The sequence below is a fragment of the Vanellus vanellus genome, assembly GCF_965231255.1.
Source record: "Vanellus vanellus genome assembly, chromosome: 6".
NCBI classification, from domain to species: Eukaryota; Metazoa; Chordata; class Aves; order Charadriiformes; family Charadriidae; genus Vanellus; species Vanellus vanellus.
Window position 1 is genome coordinate 66,559,609 of NC_138911.1, and position 19,390 is coordinate 66,578,998.

The following is a 19,390-nucleotide window of genomic DNA, read 5'->3' on the forward strand; positions in this document are numbered from 1 at the left end:
GCTAGAGGCGGGCAGTCTTGCAGGACACCTCGGATGCAAAGCATAGGAGATAGAAGCATCTTCCATCACCCAGTGCTTTCCATCCACCAAAAGATGCACAGGGCCAGCTTCTTGCAATGGTGTTGGTTTGGGATTTTTACCCCAAGTTATTTTTTTCCCCACATCCTTTCTCCAAAACACCTGAACTGAATCCTGAGCTCTTCAAATCACTCACCCTAACTTACCTCTGGTTCCTCTCACCCTCTGCAGCCTGTGCCTTCTTGGTACCTAAGGATGATTTCATGCTCACCCCTCTACAGTGCGTGAAAAGATTACTCTGATTGAAGAAACAACAACAAACCAACCACCCCCCTAAGCCCCCACAACAAACAGGGAACGTCCATACAACCAATATGTAGAAAACAATCTTTTCTGCCATGTACTACAGTTAATGGTCGTTTGCTTTTTTTACCATTTGGTTCAGTCCAAATATAGCTGTCCCCACACAGATTCTAGTCAAACCATCACATAAGCAGACCTTTTAGTTCTAAAAATTACTATTTAAATAAACTCAAATCATTCTTATGATCTTTATTCTGTATCACTACTCATCGTCCCTCCACAATCCCCAGAGTCGCCCAGCACAACACCCTTCCTTTTGCATCTCCAGCAATTCTGGACATTGAGCCATTGACCACTACCCCCTGGATGTGACCATCCAATCAATCCGTCATCCACCGAACGCTCCACCCACCAGATCCACACCTGTCCAATTCAGAGAGAAGGATGTTGAGGGGGACTGTGCCAAAGGCCTCAGAGAGGTCCAAACAGGCGACATCCGTAGCTCTGCCCTTGCCCACTGAGGTGACATCTTGAACGTTTTCAACCACCCGGGGTTCCTGTCCAGGTGCTGAACTGACCGTACCCCCGGCAGAGGGCAGCACGAACCAGGCTCAGGGCGCCGCAGAGCCCCGCGCGGATTGGCTGCAGAGGGCCATCCAACAAGGGGAGGTTTGATTGGTTGGAGAGGTCACGTGAGGCGGAGGCCCCTGGCCCTTCACAATAAACATGGAGTCGATCTTCCACGAGCGGGTGAGTGAGTAGTTAGTGGAGGTTGTGCTCCCAACCGGTATTGCGCTATCGGCTGATCGTCCGGGCCGGGGGCTCTCGGGGGTGGCGGGCGGGTCTACTGACCCCGGGGCAGCCCCGGCTGGGCCGCTTAGCTTGGGCCTGGCCTGGCCTGGCCCGGCCCGCGTCGCCTCCCAGCACCCCTCCGGCGCCCGGGCGAGGCAGCGGCTCGGTGTCCTCTGCCCCGGGAGGAGCAGGGGCCCTTCAGCCTGTGGCCCGGTCCGGCGGGGACAGAAGATGTTGTCATCGGAGATCACGGGGTCAGGGCTGAGCTCGGCGTCCCCTCCCGCGCGGTGGCTGCTCTTCTCCGGCCTTTAGAGCTCGATGAGGGGAAGGTGGCGGCTGTTCGCTGAGGGAGGCGGGTGGCGGTGAGCGGCGGCAGGCAGGGCTGTGCCTGCGTCCTCCACCCAGTCCGGCTTGTCCCGGGCTGTGCGACCAGCAGGGAGAGGGGAGAGCTGTTCAGGAAATGGGGTTCGTGTGCTGCGCTTCTGTGTGCTCAACAGTGTCTTCTGTTTAGGAGCACAAATGCTTCCATGAGCTGCTGTGATTTGTCCAGGTTCCCAAATACCAGATACTTCTGCTTTAATGCTCTTCAAATATAGTTGTCTTTTTTTTCACGTGCTTTGACAATGTTTCTGCACCTTTATTGTGTCAAGATTAACACTATTTTTTATACACTTGACATGCATAATTATTGGTTGACATGGCAAATAAAGTAAGATAGCTGTATGATCTTCTTAAAAAGAAAAAATAATTTAGTTTTCTGACATCCATAGAACCTGAGGAGTGTTCTTTCAAACTAGGTTTGCGGGTAGCAAAACTTGGCAAGCACTATGGTGTTAAACATCTGCTGCTCAGAGGATGTGTTGGATTTCAGCCCTTATGGCCTCTGCTACAGTGACCTTGAGTTCCAGTCTGGATTGGAAAATGAGTTCAAAAACAAGTATATCTTTCTCTTGCCTGGCCTATCCCATAATGAAATTATAACTTTTTTTATTCATAAGTTACTTTCTAGTTTAATAACAAAACTCTGCTGAAAATGAAGTGACAGAGCACAATACATTCAAAGTTATAAGCTGATTGTAACTTGTAGTTGCTACAGGTGTTGGTGGGGGGCGGGCACAGTCTTGGGTGCCTCACATGTGAAACATAACTGCTCCCTGGGAAGTTAGTTACGCGGTTATGAAGTTACACCTCAACACCTGTTTTAAATTGGAGTACCAAATATTTTTATTGTGTTATTCTAGGGAAATTTTAACTAAACCTTTGCTTTAAGGGGTATTTTTTTTTTCTCCTCATCCAGTGCACTGTCTCAGCTTCTGTCAAAATATTTGAAGTGCTGCATGTATGTGCACACCCTCCACTTGAACCTGCACCCCTCAGGTTTTCCAATAAAAAGGCATGAAGAACATGTTGTGTTAATTTTCCTTTACAAATACCAAAGACCTAAACAATGTGGCATTTTTAACAGGGGAGTAACAGTTACAGAAAGTAGGACTTAAGCATGAGGCTTAAGGAACCCCTGTCTCAGAAATTGGACCTTTCTTTGATAAGATACAAGTGGTTGAAATTACTGAAAGCAGGGCAGCAGTTTATATCGGGATAGGTTTCAACAAGGGCATTTCAGATTATGGAAGTTAATGTCTGTTTAAAATCTGTAAGATCAGTTTTCTCTTCAGCATTTTGCCTTAATATGTACAAGTTCTGCATATGAAAATTAATGTTTATTAATTTAAGATAAAACTGTACAAATACAGAAAGGTCCTTTTAGTGAAATTAAGATTTAAGCCTGTAATACAACTAATTTTCAAAGTTTTTTTAGTAGCTCTGTTTCTAAATAGGTTTTCTGTAATTCTGGTGGAGGAACTTGTGATTCTTGAGCAGGTTCTTCTGTTACAATTTTATCACATGACCAGCAGCAGGGATGTCTCCCAAAGAGATGGGAGCTGGTGTTTAGTCTTGAGTTCCTTGTTGTGGGAAGGCCATGAGCTGGAGCAAGTTTTTGGATTCCATTGGACCCTGGCTGGGCAGCCGGTGTAGCTTTAATAGTTCATTGCTCAACTGAGTGATGAAGCCCTAGGAAGATTCTGTCATCTGGGGTAAGGGGAGCTTTCCAGGTTCCTGCTGTAAGGGAGATCATGGGAGATCTCTGCATATGATTTGTATGAGGCTTTCGTGGAAGGTTAAAGAATATTCCTTCAAGGCGTGCTCTTGTATGCTTTCTTTCTGTGGGTTTGATGGGAGGGAGGGGTGTTCTTTATTTTTGTTGAGGGCTTTTAGTTTTGTTTTGAATGGAATGCATGCACATTAGAGTTCTTAAGATAACTAAAAATGAGGCCTGACTAAACCAAGAGAAGCACGGGATTTTAAAACTGATGTTAATCTTGTTTTGCACTTGTAGTTTATCTATTTGTAAAGAAGGGTCGCTTTTCATGGGAAGCTATAATTTCATTGTTTGAGGTTTTGGTTTTGGGTTTTTTAACAAGGTAGTATTTTATCTGCACTTATGAGAATGATGGAGCCTGACATGCATTCATTCAGACTAGGTATTTTTGAATTTCTGCTACAAAATCATGACTGGCATTTCTAAACTCATGTTTAACTTGGCTTGACAGTCTAAAAATGTTGTATTGCATTTCTATTATCTCCAATATGCTGGATATGTAACAAAGTATCTGAAGTGTTTTCCATTTAAATAGTTTATCACCAGAAATATTTTCATTGTTTAATATGCTGACTTTAATATGTTTTTTCTTGCCACCTCATCATTGTCATCAAGATTTTAGAACCAGTAGTATTAGCTGCTTTTACCTAGTTCCTATACATACATTTCATGTGGAAAATGAGCTTTACTGCTCTTCTAGCTCCTAATCACTTTCTGGGCAGTAAACAAATTGGTTATAACCTGAACTGGGTGAGTAACCTGAGATGAAGGAAATGAATTCTGTAGATGTATAGTTTTAAATCTTTCCAGAGCCCTAACAGTCTGCTTGTCTTCAGCCACATGTGGAGAGCAGATTGCTGACAGCCACACCTGGCAGAAGAAAAGTTAAAAACGAACGAGAGCATCTGTTGCAGAAGACGTTTGTTACTGGGAAGCAGAGATCTGAACTGTTTCATTTTCATGTGGTGGTAATTTTTGGAAGAGGACGGAATCCATTGTCCTGGTGGCTGCAGAGTCCTTGTGGTCCTTCTCTGATTTGGTCAGGCCCCTGGCAAATTTTACAGTGTTTTCAAAAATAACGTTTTTAGATGAAATTTATTTCCTTTGAGGAAATAGAGTGGTTCGCGTGTTTGATGGGAGGATTGTATTCTGGAGCTTGCAGTGTAATAGAGCCGAAGAATATGAGGCATTCTGGGTGAGTGGGGAGGGCAGGAAGTTTGCCAGAGTGAAATGGTTTAGTCGTTTTACAGAGTAAAACATTAACATGACTTTTTTGTTGTTGTCTTTGTTTTGTTTTTTTTTCCTCTTCCAATGTCAGCAAGAAGGCTCATTGTGTGCTCAGCACTGTCTGAATAATTTGCTACAAGGGGAATATTTTAGTCCTGTTGAGTTATCCTCTATCGCACAGCAGTTGGATGAGGAAGAAAGAATGAGAATGGCAGAGGGAGGAGTGTCTAGTGAAGAATATAGAACATTTTTACAGGTAAAATCTTCTTAATTTGAGGTTGCTTGATATTTGCCTGAAATCTAATATTGTGTAGCACAGACCTGCTATACGTGCATAGCTAGAGAATGTTAACTTCCTAGTGCTCAAACTTAAGTTTATAGGTTTTTTTTCATTCATGGATCTTAAATTGGGGATTTTCAAATGTTACTAGTACAGCTTTACAGTAATTCTACAAAAAGCTACATTTTTTTCATCTTACAGGTAGGAAGGTCAGGTATCGCGAGGAGGATGATCAGCAATTTGCCCTTTGTTTTTGTAAGCCAGTGGCAGAGATGGGAACAGAAGTTCCTGTGCCTGTCTGTCTTTTAAGCGTTGAATATCTCTAATTTCAAGGTTTGCATTTTTAATGGAGAAGCTTATTTGGGCATTGTAATCAGCCTTATAGACTAGGACATATTGAGTTGTTGCTTTAAGCATGTGCAGTTATGTTATTTTCAAAACTGAATTATTTCTGACCTTTTATGCTTACACCCTTTTTCCCTTTTCTCCCTCCTAACCTCACACTGAGCAGCAGCCTTCTGTAAATATGGATGATAGTGGATTCTTCTCAATTCAAGTAAGCATGGTTCTATACTGACAGAATTTTTTTATTTATGCAATATATATTCTCTTATAAAATTTAAATGGCATCGAGCTTTTTCGTCTACTTTCCAGTTTATAGGCTTAATGGGATTAAGTGCGGGACTTAGAGTTTTCCATTAAGAGCAGTGACTTGCACTTGTTCAGTTCATTGGCCCTTAAACACATAGGAGAAGCATGGACTCCTGAACTGGGAAGTGACACCTGCTGGCAATAAGCTTGATTTCAAAGTTGCTTCTTATAGGCACTCCAGGTATAGACCTTGGCTCCCATGGACTACAGGTGGAAAATATCTGCATTCCAGTTTTTATAACACACTCCAGACACTTTAGAGCTGTCTTTTTCTTTTTTTTTTTAAAGGACCATAAAAGAAAAGTAATTAATCAGAAATACTTAAACCAGAACAACAACAAAAAAGGTATTGCACACCAAATTGGGGCTTGTTTCTAGACTAGAGCTGTAGGCAATGCTTTGTACATTTGGCTGTCTCCTGAGCTTTCAGAGGTGCTTGTCAGTGTTCCAGAATCCCTCGAGAGCCTCTCTTCCTTATGGCAGGACAGGGCTGGTTTTCTATTCAGTGAAAAACCATTACAAGTTTGGCATTTCTTGTTTTCTTGATTGGGCTGCTTCAATATTGAAGCTGGAAAAAAATAAATGCTTCCTCATATATTCTACTTTTTTTTGTCCTGTCATTGCTTTGCTCACTTGCTACATAGTTGGCTCACTGAAAGGGAGATGAATTGTTAATTTAAAATTTCTTGCAGCATTATTTCAGATAGCTTTAAAGAGTTACAGTAAAAGAGTTTGTGCTAATGTACCCAACTGATCCTGTGACAATCCAGTGGTGCAGAATTTCCAATAGTTACTGTGGGGAAGGATGACGTTGTACTTGGGGGGGGAGGGAGGGCAGAGCAGTACATTGAGAGTGGATAGATGACAACTTATAAAGTATCTGTGGGAGGTGAAGTTACAGCTTTCTCTGGGGGAGTAAGCATATTAACACATCTCAGTTAAATCCCAGTTTTGTTACTTCTTCTTAGATAGAGTATGTGTGTTATGTTTGCATGTGGATTCATGACAGTTGTGTTTTGAATAATGTGATTTCTAGGTTTCCTTGCAATGTTTTGAAATCTTAAGTCTTATGAAAACAATGTAATTGTTTCTAGCAGCTAAGATGGTTGTGTTGCTTAAATTTAGATTTGCCTGGTTTGACTCACGAAAAGTGCTATTTTTTGACAGGTTATAAGCAATGCCTTGAAAGTTTGGGGTTTAGAACTAATCCTCTTCAACAGCCCAGAATATCAGAGGCTTGGGATCGACCCTATGTAAGACTTTTTTTTCTTAGCACCCTGCTTTCATTTTACAGAAAAATAGTACTCTTAATCTATGATGTAAATCTTCCTTTAAAATTACTGTTTGAAGCTCTGTTGCATTCTGATGTTTTTATTATCCCCTCTGTCTTTAATTTTTTCCTTTTGGGGGTGTTTATCAGCATCTGTCCTCTGTGCCTTTATGATATCTCAGTATCTGTGGTATCACAGGTATATGGAGATTTCAGTAACATTCACAACTTATTAAATGTTATAAAAGCAGTATGAGTACTCTGTAACATCAACGATTGTATTTCTGAAATTTTATAAGTTTACATTGGTGGTAAAAAAGAACTTAAAACATTAATATACACTCCAATATTAGAATATTTAATTTTTTCTGTACCTTTTGTTTTTCTTTTTACAGAAATGAAAAATCATTTATTTGTAATTATAAGGAACACTGGTTTACAGTTCGAAAGTTAGGAAAACAGGTGACATTGTCTTTTTTTTATTTAAAAATTTAATTCAGAATGGGGGTGGAAAAGTGGTTGCGAGTAGACCATGTGTTGGCCTTTTGCAAGCTTTTGCTGCAATTTGCTTTAATAGTATCCCATATTAAAAAAAAAAAAAAAGTAAACGTTTGTTATCACAAAAATGCCACATAGCATTTTATGAATTTTAGCCTGGGGAAAGACCCTAGGATCAGTTCCCCAGTGAACCTGTCTAGGGAGCTACAGCTCTGGTATGGTCTCTGTGATGTCTTAAGCTCTTTTCTATTTTTCTGCATAAAAAATAGCAGAAAAAAGTTACGGGGCGAGGGGGGGAGGGGGTTGGGGAGGAGGAGGGAGTCCTAGACAAGGATTAGGATCCCTATAGAATGCAGACTTATTTTAATGCACTAAATTATTGACATTGTAAAAATAATTTTGCTCATTTAAATGGACAGTAGGTATAAAGTTCAAATTTCAAATGTATTCATGGTATTTAAGAGTATCTGTCAGGATAAGGTTGGGGAAAGAAGAATCACAACTTTGCACCATTTTAGAAAACTTTCTGAAACAGTTGTATTATTAGAAGGAAATAATTATTAAAGGTAAGGGATGGCCATACAAGTATTTGATCCATATATAATAACTCAAGTCACATCCATGTCCGTTGTAACACCAATGCAGTGTTTTATTCAGTAGCCAATCATTGTTCTGGATCATGCTGCATTAGCTTTTATGAGATGGTTCGGTGTTTGTTTTTTTCGGTCATAGAAAATGTTAATGAAATAAGTTTTTAGATTCTACAGTAGTAGATGGGAGTCTATTTACCCATTTGGTTCATTTTGCAAATGGTGGCTACATATGTTGTCATCCAGGTTAAAAAAAAAAAATAAACTCACCTGCGAGTAAACAAATTTAACTCCACTGTTTTGCTTTAGTTTAAAAGCATGGGTAATGTTTACAGGCAATTTTTGTATATTTAGTATCAAAAAGGCTGAATGGTCTCTTAAAAGTACGGGAATGTTCCTTATCTATATAACCATGTTGTGTGGACTTTTGTGAGATAAAACATTTTGGGCTAGAATGCTAAGTTGGATGAGGGATGTCTTTCGCTTGTACATGTGGCCAGACAATACTAGGTGTCTGTTATCTAGAGAGAGATGAGAAAAGGTAGACTAAACAGGTTGCATTAGGTTTGACCTGCTTCTCTTCTGTTACCATTAAAGCAAAACTAGTTTACCAAACTCCTCTTCCATGTTCCCTTTTAAAAGTTCATCTGTAATCTACCTATCATATTTGTTTACGTAATTTTTAAATTCCCCACTCCTACACTGTTGGTGGTCTTACCCTTTCCTAGTGGCAAAGGGTGTTAAAAGGTGACAAATTAAGTGACTGAATGAAAGAGAGAATGGTCGATAGTCACTTACCTATATTCCAGGTGAATTATAGTATGGGCCTGACTGCAAGCGTATGACTGCATATATGGAAGCTTGGGTAGATAACTGTGTTTTTGTGAGAATGGAGATAGAATTCTCCTTCTACTATCTGAAATGGTGCTTCCTGGTTAAAATTTAATAATATTGAATGAGAATTTGTCAGATTGTTTGCAATATGTATGGGGTTTTAAAGGTAGAATATTTTGTCATCCATGTTGAATATATTTCCTCTGAGAAGAAGTATTATAAATGACTAATTGTCGTCTTCAGGGAACTAGAAATGGCCTGTGTGTATTTATCTCAAGTGTCTCCTATTGTAATATTATGCTGTACTATCAGCATGTTAAATTTGAGTTAATTTTTCTTAATTTTTAAAATTAAAAATTAGCTCGGAGAGAAGTAAACAATAGTTTTAGCATCACCAGCTATTAAAGGCAGTATGTTTAATGAAAGCATTTCATGGAAAGAATTAAACTTCTGCTTCCTGTATCTATTAATTTCTTAAGATCCAGCATTAACTTATGAAGGATTTCTTCCTTCATTAGTCTCTGAACAGATTTTAAACTAGGATTAATCAGAATTTTAGAATGATGTCTGAAATAAATCAAAACGTAATGGTAGAAGAATTATGTTTGCCTGGTGCCAGTGTTCAGTAATGGGAGAGAGCATGCAGTCATTGCCCTGCTTCAGATCTCCTGTTAGCTGAAGAGTATTTGAAGGGTGACCTTTAGCAGCATAGGTATTGTGCTTCAAAAGACTTTTAATTTGATAATTTATTTTACTAGATTTATTCGGATATTCCATCATAGAAAATAACCACAATGTACAGAAATGGATTACCGAGTAATCTTTATGCTAATTTGTTCTCTCAAACCTTTTTTTTCTTAATTACAGTGGTTTAACTTGAACTCTCTCTTGATGGGTCCAGAACTAATATCAGATACATATCTTGCACTTTTCTTGGCTCAATTACAACAGGAAGGTAATAGTAACTTGCAGATGTTAAATCTCATTAATTAAAAGTAGGTAATAATCATTATTTATTAGAACTTATGTATTCAGTTAACTACCCTTAGTTTTATGATTGAAATAGTGAAATAACCCAAGTCCTTATAATGAAAGGTAGAGCCTTGCATTGTAATAAATTGCACATCATTGTGTTCCATATAGTGTGCATTTTAGAGTGTCTATGCACACACCTTAATGCTGTAGACTTACGATTTATTTTTCTCAGGTTATTCCATATTTGTAGTAAAAGGTGACCTGCCAGACTGTGAGGCTGATCAGCTATTGCAGATGATTCGGGTACAGCAGATGCAGAGACCAAAACTAATTGGAGAAGAGACAGCACAGACAAGAGATCAGAGGTAAGGTAAATAGAGATTTCACTTTAATGATGTTCAGTGTGATTGGTTTCCATGATTAAAGCTTACATGGCAACAACCCCCTTAAGATGTAATTAGAAGCACTTTTAGTGCAATATGCTCACTACTGTTGCACACAGTAAATGCAAGTTGATAGAGTACAAATGGTGTATTTTTAAGCGTGCAAAAAATACCTTAATAAGGATTCAATCATTCCATGTGCATAAGTGTTGTATAGTGCAGATTTTTAACTTCATGATTATGATATTTTTCCAATTAGAGTAAAATTGATTAGCAAACCTTACCAACCTATGGTTACTAGTAACCAATCTATAACTAAGACTGGCTTGTGCATTCTGTCATAAGTAGAACCGAACGAGAAACCCGTATCTGAATTTCACATCATATAAACCATACAGCCTTCGCTTTTGGAATAATTTCATTATAAATGTGGTGCTGCTATGTTGTGATGCATACTGCTAATACAAAGCATCCTTGAAAGCATATCAAGTACTACTTCTGCAATAATTTTATCACATTCTCGTAGTGAAAAAATTGCATACTGATAAAAAGGCTTAAGGCTTTTCAGATTATTATTATTTCTTCCACTTTGTAAAGATAAATTGCTGTTGTAAATTAACAGAATAAAACCAAATGACTTGGCAGTAACATAGAAAGTGCGTATAGTTTATGGAGGATCTGTTGCTGTAGTGTGGTCATGAAAGCTTCCTAAGAAGGAGACCACATGCACTATTTTCTGTTGGTGTAACTGTTTAAATAGCAATAAGTTTGAATAACATGTATTATTGCTTTTTGTAGCCTTACTGTTTTTGAAGTTTTTATTATCGAACGGATTTTTTCAAGATGTGCTTGGGTTTAGAGTTGCAGTATTTTCATTTTTACAGCTCTGCCTACAGCTCTTTTGTGCTTTTTTCCTGTAGAAATGAAAATACTTGTTTATATAACAGATTTTCACAATAGAAATGTTTTTTTCCAAAGTTAAAAAAAGTAGAGTTCAATCAGCAGAAAATATTTACTTTAAATCTCACAATAACAGTTGTTATCATTTCTGTCTGAATTCTGCCATAAACATATCGATTTCACAGGCTACCCAGAAGTGATGTGGACCAAGCAATAGAAGTTAACCATCCTTTCGATGGAACAGGCATGTTAGATGAAGATGAAGAGAATTTTCAGAGAGCCCTGGCTCTAAGTAGGCAGGAAATTGATATGGAAGATGAAGAAGCAGATCTTCGCAGAGCCATTCAACTCAGCATGCAAGGTGCAGTGCTCGTCCAAATTTCTCTTACTGTGTTTGTGTTGCTTATGCTTTAGGCAGCCACTGAAATTGGCCTCAGTCAGCCACTTTCTCCAGCATGCATCAAGCTCTCTGAAAAGACTGGCTTTGAGACACAGGACAATCCAGAATGCCCTGTAGCTATCTCCTTCCTGTTTTTTGAAAAGCTGCACCTTTTGGGTTAGCATAGATGATTAGGAAGCAAGAACAAATTGGCAAAGGGTGGCAGGAGGGAAGGGAAACAGTCCTAAGCTGAGGAGGAAAGAGAATATTATGTGAAGTTAGCCTAGGTGCTTATTTCTCCAGCAAGTCTCTTTCTTCCTCTCAAGTTTGAAGACATTTTCTTAAGCTATATTTCATTTACTAACTTCATTTTATTGTAATTAGTAGGATGTGGCATGTTCTGGTTTTAGGTAGTCGTCGAAGTCAGTTTTCGGACTCATTACCACAGAATGTTCCTCAGTCGCCTCACACGAGTCAGACAGACTCCCTTTCTTCAGAAGAACTGCGAAGGAGAAGACAAGCATATTTTGAAAAGTAAAGTAGTTGATAGAAAACTGCATGTGGAAGTACATGGCATATTTTTCAGTGCTTTTTGGGGCATGGATGGGTTTCTGACTGAGGTCCAGCTTAACTTTATCTCTTAACGTGTTTTCCTAACAGTACCTGAACTTTGCTATTCCCAGGTGGTTCCTATGAAGAAACCTGTAAATAACAGGGCATCTGCTAGTAATGTAACATCAGCCTTGTGAAGAGAGAAAACATACATGTTCTAGAAGCATTTTAAATGAAATCCTGTAAATTTCTGTAATTACCTTTCTGAAGAAAAGCATTCTTTCTCTAAGACTTTGCTTCTGGTAATGGTGCCTCTAATGTGCATCACATGAAAGTGTTCTATGATATTTTATGTTGCTGTTCTGGAGTACGTTCTTAATACATAGTTGAGGTATTGTTGTGGCTTTTCCTTATCTCTGTCTCCTAGTGATGGAGGAAATAAAGACCAGGGAGAAATGCTATGGATTGGATGAGTTAGACTTTGCGTGAGAGAATGAGAGTGCAGAACATCTGAATTCTGGGAAAATAGTTGTGTGGCTTGGAATATAATGTTGGGAAGACAGATATCTGAAGGTTAGCAGGGTGAAACGATTGAAGAGATTTTAGGTGTAGGGGTCTTATTGTACCCAACAGTTTCTACTTCTCACTCTTGGCCTTCCTTAGAATGAAATAGCCTTGATACAGGTCTGATACTGATGTTAATCTCTTATAAATTTATAACGCTTTCAGGCAGCAACAGCAGCTACAGCAGCAAGATCGGACCCCAAACCTACATGATAAGGCAGCTCTAAGCTCAAGCACTCCAGAAGCTGACCCAGGTATTGTTTTTCAAATTTACTTCCAACACTGAAATATTTATGTCTCTTCTAGCTTTGGGTCGTACTCTGTTTCCTAACTTCCCCTTGTGTGCCTACTCCCTCGCTCCAGCAGCTGTTCAGACTGTGTATCACAGCCATCACTCTCTCTGGCAGCAAAGCAAAGGATCACTTTCTTGAAAAGCCTGTTCTGCTTTGAATGTCAATATCCTGTTTCAAAGCGAAGAGCGTTCCTATTAGACCATCTGAGTTCTGTCTTTGCTTTTTGTCGTTTTGTTTGGGTCACGCATTACAAACTGTAATCTTCAGGATTTGTGCCAACAGTTTTTCTAGATGACTTTTAAAGTTGTATGACAATGTAATAAACTCAAAGTAATATCTGACAAAACTACTGGAACCAGTTTTCAGTAGAACATAAGTGTGTGTAGGCCTTACCAGTATTAAGTATTGGTGATCCAAAACTAATGTGTGTTACTTGTTACAAACTGACCACTGTGGATAGAAAGCTAAGCGCAAAATGTTCAATGAATTAAAAAAAGCAACAACAAAAAAACCCAAACCTGTTTTGGGGGTGGGGTGGAAACGTGGGTGTGGACAAAAGGAACAAAGAAAGCCTTTAACTACAGTTGACAACTACCTCTGTGCGTTAATTACAACTTGTATGCATTTATTTTCTTTAGGAGGTGATATGAGTGAAGAAGACATGCTTCAAGCAGCCATGAATATGTCTCTGGAATCTGTTAGAAACCACTTGAATACAGAAGAGGAGAAATGATAAAACTTCTTTTTCCCTCTTACTGTCAAAACACTAAGTCTCCATTATAATTTTACTGTGTGGACGTTGCACAAGCAGGGTTCATTTCAGAGTTCTGGAAGCAGGAATGAAAGGGGGGCTGGAGGTCAGAGTTTAGAGGGAATCTGCAAATACAAAAAAGATTGCACTAATTTAGAAAACTGTAGCACTCCCACTACAGAACATGTGTTCCCAAGAGTAGCTGTATTAAAATTACTTAAGCTATTCACATGAACAAAGTTAGACATGTGTAGCAGCTGTAACTTGCATTTAAAAAGCAACTTTATATTGTTTTGAAGAATTCTATAGAAAACACAAAAGGTGTCGAAACCCAGCATCAGCTGATTTCCTTCAGTACTAATGGAAAATTAGATACAAGTAGTAAGTTGGTGCTCGTGAATGACGAAGTCCTATATAAGAAATCACTTAAAATGGGAAAAAGAATTAAATTCTGTTTATCTTAGATAATTTATTTTGTGGTTGTTTATTCTGAGTGACTTAATGTCAACTTTTCGATCCTGCTGTCCACTTTTGAAATGACCCATTCTGCAGGAATCCATAATTTTCATACTTTGCAATTAAAGAGAAGCTTTTCAGTGTATTGTTGATAATGAAGTTACTCCTGTGTCTTTCAGTGACTTCTGACCTTCTAACTTTCTGGTTTCACTTTCAGTTCCAACTGTAAAATTTTCAGATCCATGTTTAAAGTAGGATTTTTGCATTACCCTATTGTCTTTTGGCAGATAACTTGCCTTCTTTGGTTTGGTTGTTTTATTTGGTTTTGTTTTCTTATGCTCTTTCTAGTTATGCCGCTGTCTTTACTATAAAAGTAGCATAGAATCAGTTGAGTTAAACAGGTTTTCTTTTCTACCTCCTCTGGAGTCTTTTTCTTCTTCAAGCTCAACCCTTCATTCTCTCGCCTTTCAGTATGGGAGCGCTGTAACTGAGTCTAGGAGAGAGGAGGAGGGGATTCAGGTGCCATAAAGTCAGTGCCACACACAAAAGGTGCATTCCTGCAGTCTGAAATGACCCCTGCGCAAGTAGCTCTTTTAAGAATGAATATTTATGTCTGTGTGGATATTATTTCTGAAATGCTTTTTATGAGTGTCTGTCAGAATGTTGCAGCTTTTTCAGGAATGGCCTTTATTCACGCACCTTACAATTTTTTATCATGCTGTTTCTGATCCTGAGAAAAATCGGGGAGCAAAGTATGTGAGAGAGCTTATTTTATAGGTTGTTAAGACATCTGCTTTGATATTGGGGATGAATGTGTAACAGGGTGACCAAACCTGACTTTCAACTTCAGTGCAACAATTGAGATGATTCATTTTCCTAAATGGTGCTTGAAATACACATTCTGTTTACATATAAATTAAATGGGGAATATGTTGTAGATAGAGTATGTAAGCTGTAGTCCACTTAATGCATTAACAGTTAGCACAGGCATTCTGAAAATCTTTTGAAGATAACCCCAAATTTATCAAACTATTCTAAATTTATATCATTACACAATAGTAACATTTTATTAAAATTAGTATGAAATGAATGGTAGCTAGATCGAAATATACATTCAGCATCAAGTAGTACTGTACGTGAAAGGGCTCTCACCTGCCAGTAAAGATTTGTTTACAGCAATGGTTTCTTGATAGCTTAGGATATTATTATATTATACATAATTGGACTAAATTCTGTTTTCCTTAACCTGTGTGCTGTATTTCCACCAATGTCACCAGAACCACTGGTATGTCTAAGACTATATGGATTTTGACATGAGACAGCACTACTTTTAAAAACTGATTTTAAATTTTGTCTCCTTAAAATAATCCCATTATGGACATTATAATTAATATCTGTAATGTCTCAAATTAATACAGCTAAACAATGGCTTTAAAAGTCCATGTGTGTATATGCCATTTTGAAATGCTGTTATTTTTCGGGTTGTAAATTTCTGCTTTCAGTTTAAAACTTATATGAAACCGAAAACAGGAAAGGAATCTGTAAAGCACTGAATTATTTCTCTGCTTGTCTGTAAATTATCCACAGCTTTAATTTCCCTTCTTTTGTTGTGCCATAAACTGATTCTGAAATAAGACTCTCCTTTTTATAAATAGGTTTAGGCTGGCAATTTGATACCAGTACTTGGAACTTGGACTTTTTATCCTCTGTTATAAGAATATAATAAAAATGTATTGTTTCTATAGCTATATAGTGTAGCAGCCCTATATTTAAAAATAAATAAATCTAAGCCCCTTGAATTGCATTAATGGTAACCCATGACAATTACATGTTTTCATAATCACTAAAGCATGGAGGTTTGCATCTGAACTTTCATGTCACTTCGTAAGTTACTTCATCACCCAAGTGTTCTAATATGTGAGGAATATACAGGAACAGTGCCTGAAAAGCATTACAGGGCTAACAGTATTCTTTTCTGTGTAGAAACATCAGCATTCTACAAATACCAATTTGATTTTCAGAGGAATGTCAAGGTTAATGAAGTAGGTGTACCAGTCTAGTCAAGCAGTTAAGAGGTAGCAATTTAAGCTATGTATGTTAATTGCACCAAAGGAAAAGAGTAATACTAATTGCTTGCAGTACTTATTTTATAACCCAGACCTAAAGTTCAGAATGTGTGGACTTGCCAAGAAGCTGTCAATAAAAAGCCGATCTCATTTTTTCGTGTGCATTCTTTCAGCGATCAACAGTTCTCAACGTGGCTGAACTATGTTCATAAGGCGTTTACTAATTGAGAGCCTATTTCTGGTGTTATCTCTTCTGTCAAGCTGACGGGTTTTTTCCCCACGTCGTAGCTTCAGGCCAAAGTCCATTGTGAAGGAGCAGAAATGGATTATTTTTTTTAATTACAGTATGATATTTAAGGGAATTTCAGACTTCAACAAAGTTTTACAGTCTTCCTCACAGTGAACAGTCCATGTGATGTAATTTGTGGTTTTCCGCCTATAGAAATCAAAGGGGGGGGGGAATGAGTGATACTTACATTAAATATCTTCCAAAATTAGTTCTGTAAGTATAATTCTGTAAACTGCTTTCATGGTCTTGTAATGAGGGCAGGAGGAAGAAGTGGTGTAATGCAGTCATGCTTCAATGCAATTCCTGTTAGGCACAGCAGGTATAAATATGAGCTACTCAAATGCTCACATTTTCCCAGGCTTGACACTAATCTGATACAATACTGGCTTATTCTCCAACATTTGGGCTCCTTGTTCCCTTCAGACAACTTGAGCAAGTTTAAATGTAATTTTCAGCTAATGTACTCTTATTTATTTTTCATACTTAATTACTTTGCAGTCTACTTAAAACTAACCAATACAAAGTTAAATCTCCAATGTGTTTTAATGTTGGACGATTGCTTCTATTACAAATCTGTAAAATGGCAGGAAGTTTAAAATAGCTTCTGCATTTGCCTGCTAAACAATTCTATTTCTGTATCTCAGACAAATATTGTCATTTGTGAGTTGCTTTGTTTTATTACAAAACTGGCAGTTAGGCTTTTAAAAATATGTGTTACAGTTCTAAAATGTCTGTGAAATTTTCTAGAATTTAGTTAGTTTCAAACATAATGATGAAAATGTACAAATGGTGGCCTTTGTACTAGAAATATTATGGGGAACAGGATTGGAGAACTCTAGAACTCAGAGTTATAAAGAATCATTAATTGTACAATTCATGTTACCAGCACATACTTTTAAAGGAATTGGGAAAAAAAGAGTCCAAGGAAAAGCAAAATTGATGTGGAAACTTTTCTAAAGGGTGTAGATATAAAACACACAACTCCTGGGAAATCTTCATAGTTACTCACAAATCATTTAAAAAAAAAAAAAAAAAAGGGTGGGGGGTCTAATGGGTAATACATATATACCCCTTCCCCACATACACAATCAGTTGTTCAAGTAAGAACAATACTTTATATTAATACATTTGAACTGGCCTAGTCCAAAAATTCAATTCGTTAGTTTCAAATTATTTGTTTGCGTTGTATCCAAGTTTGCATCTTAAGCATGAGCTGTTTTGCAATAAACTTTTTTAACCTGTATACACTCATTTTGCCTTATTTGCATTTCAGACATGGAGGGAATGCTTTAGTATTTAACCTGCCATGGTCACCTCCTTCCCCAATTACAGTTCATCAGGATGTTAAAGTATATGTGACTTTTCAACTGCTTTTACCAAACGAAAATATTTTTCTTTTATTTTCTTTAAGAAAAGCAAATAATTGTTACTACAATTAATTTTTTTCAACCCCCCCAGTATAGCCACTGTGAATTCAGGAGGGGAAACTTAAAGGGTTTGAACAGAAAGGGATGTAATATTTAAATACTACTGTGAGAAAAAAAATGGGAGAAAAACCTTGATATTGTCTTTAAAGCATGCAAGCATTGACAAAATTTTATCTTTTGCTACATGAAACCCCATGTGTACAAAACGGTGTAGAGTTAGGGTTTTGTAAGGGAATAATGTGTTTTTTTTTCATCTCTTGCCTAATTGTTGTGTATTTTTTAAATCATTTTCGGTATTAGATTTTTCATCTTGAGACTCTGCTTTCAATATCATGTCTTTGGCTCTGGATTCCTATACAATTTTTGTCTCTATTTTGTGTATATAAAGCATATAATACTGAGATTAAAAAAAGGAAAGGTGAAATGCTTTGTCAATGTTTTGACTGAAAAATGGTAGTGCTGTTTGGTATTTTGAAAATGCTCTCCAAATAGGCACGAATATATATGGTTGTATTTGATATAACTGTTTTTTAAATAAATATGATTATAGCTTCTAATGTTTCTCTCTTGACTGGAGTATTTACAGATGCGCTTTCCCTTATATGTGGATTGGGCACAGAATCATCGACCATTAAAATCTCAACTTTGATACCAATGGGCTTTGCAGCAGAAGTTGTGTATTTACATTAGCAGTGGGGTAATTTTCTGTTGCTCAAAACTGATGTTTTGTCATCTCTGATGTCTTTTCATCTGTTGATATTCCGAAATTTATGTAAAGTCATTCCCCTTAGGAAGAAAGTTGGTGCTGACTATAGTTATGCTACATCTTTAAAAATTGTATGCTTTCCAATTTTAAAATAAGCAAATGTTTGCTGTTTTGCTACCAGGATACGCGTCCTTTTTGTGGCACAACACTGTTTTGTTAGCTTAGTGAATCCACAGAGTATGCTGGATGATTTCTGTGGACCTTTATCAACAAGAGATGAAGCCAGTCAGCTAAAAAATGTGTTGCAATGCTAAATAGTTAGTTTCTAGTTTTTCAAGAGCAGTACTTTATTGACGTTTTGCCTTACTTGGCATTATAAAATGAACCACAACAGGAGGCATTTTTATCATCTCTAAATCTTTTTTAAAAGTCTGGAGTCTCTGATCCTATTTGAAAAATAATAAGACAGTTTCCAATAAACATTCCAATCACTACTGGAAAAGATGACACATCTTTTATCTCCTGTAGAGCCAGGATCTTGTAATCTCATAGACTGTGACAAAAACAGCTCTAAAGTAGTTGTGATGATAAAATCCGTCGTCGGATGAGTAAGCCGTTCATTTTCTAGCCCGAGGAACAGTTGTGAAGCAGTTTTGGATATGGGCTGGGAAGGTAGGATCTTCTGGAGCTGCAAGGGGAATAGGACGTTATTAATTGTTCAAAATAGGGTTAGGAGAGCTTATAGTGATGTCAGATAAAGCTCATGTCCCCAGGAAAATGTCGCTGACTGGATGATGCAGAAGTCCTGGGAATTTCAAGTAACTGGGAAACTGAAGGAAAGACATGGAGGAAGGATGAATCACACAAAAGAGTCTCAGCTCCTCACTAAAAATGTTAAGATTTCACCGGTGAAATGCTCTTTCTCCTCAGCTTCATTTTACCATTGAGGTCATGCTTTAATTATCAATCTTTTTACGTAGTTATTGAGGCTAGCAATGAGCTAGCTGCCCTGTATTTTATTTCTGTTG

The 19,390-nt window shown here is 37.7% G+C and overlaps 1 protein-coding gene across 1 annotated transcript; it reads left to right on the forward strand.

Moving 5' to 3' along the window:
* Positions 1-1,030: 1,030 nt before the first annotated feature.
* On the forward strand, positions 1,031-18,213 carry ATXN3 (ataxin 3). The gene is made up of 11 exons (XM_082484806.1): positions 1,031-1,071; positions 4,590-4,754; positions 5,290-5,334; positions 6,597-6,682; positions 7,095-7,161; positions 9,489-9,576; positions 9,829-9,961; positions 11,065-11,240; positions 11,669-11,792; positions 12,540-12,628; positions 13,306-18,213. The coding sequence occupies exons 1-11, from the start codon at positions 1,048-1,050 to the stop codon at positions 13,398-13,400; spliced, it is 1,092 nt and encodes a 363-aa protein (XP_082340932.1). The 5' UTR covers positions 1,031-1,047; the 3' UTR covers positions 13,401-18,213.
* The last annotated feature ends 1,177 nt before the right edge of the window (positions 18,214-19,390 follow it).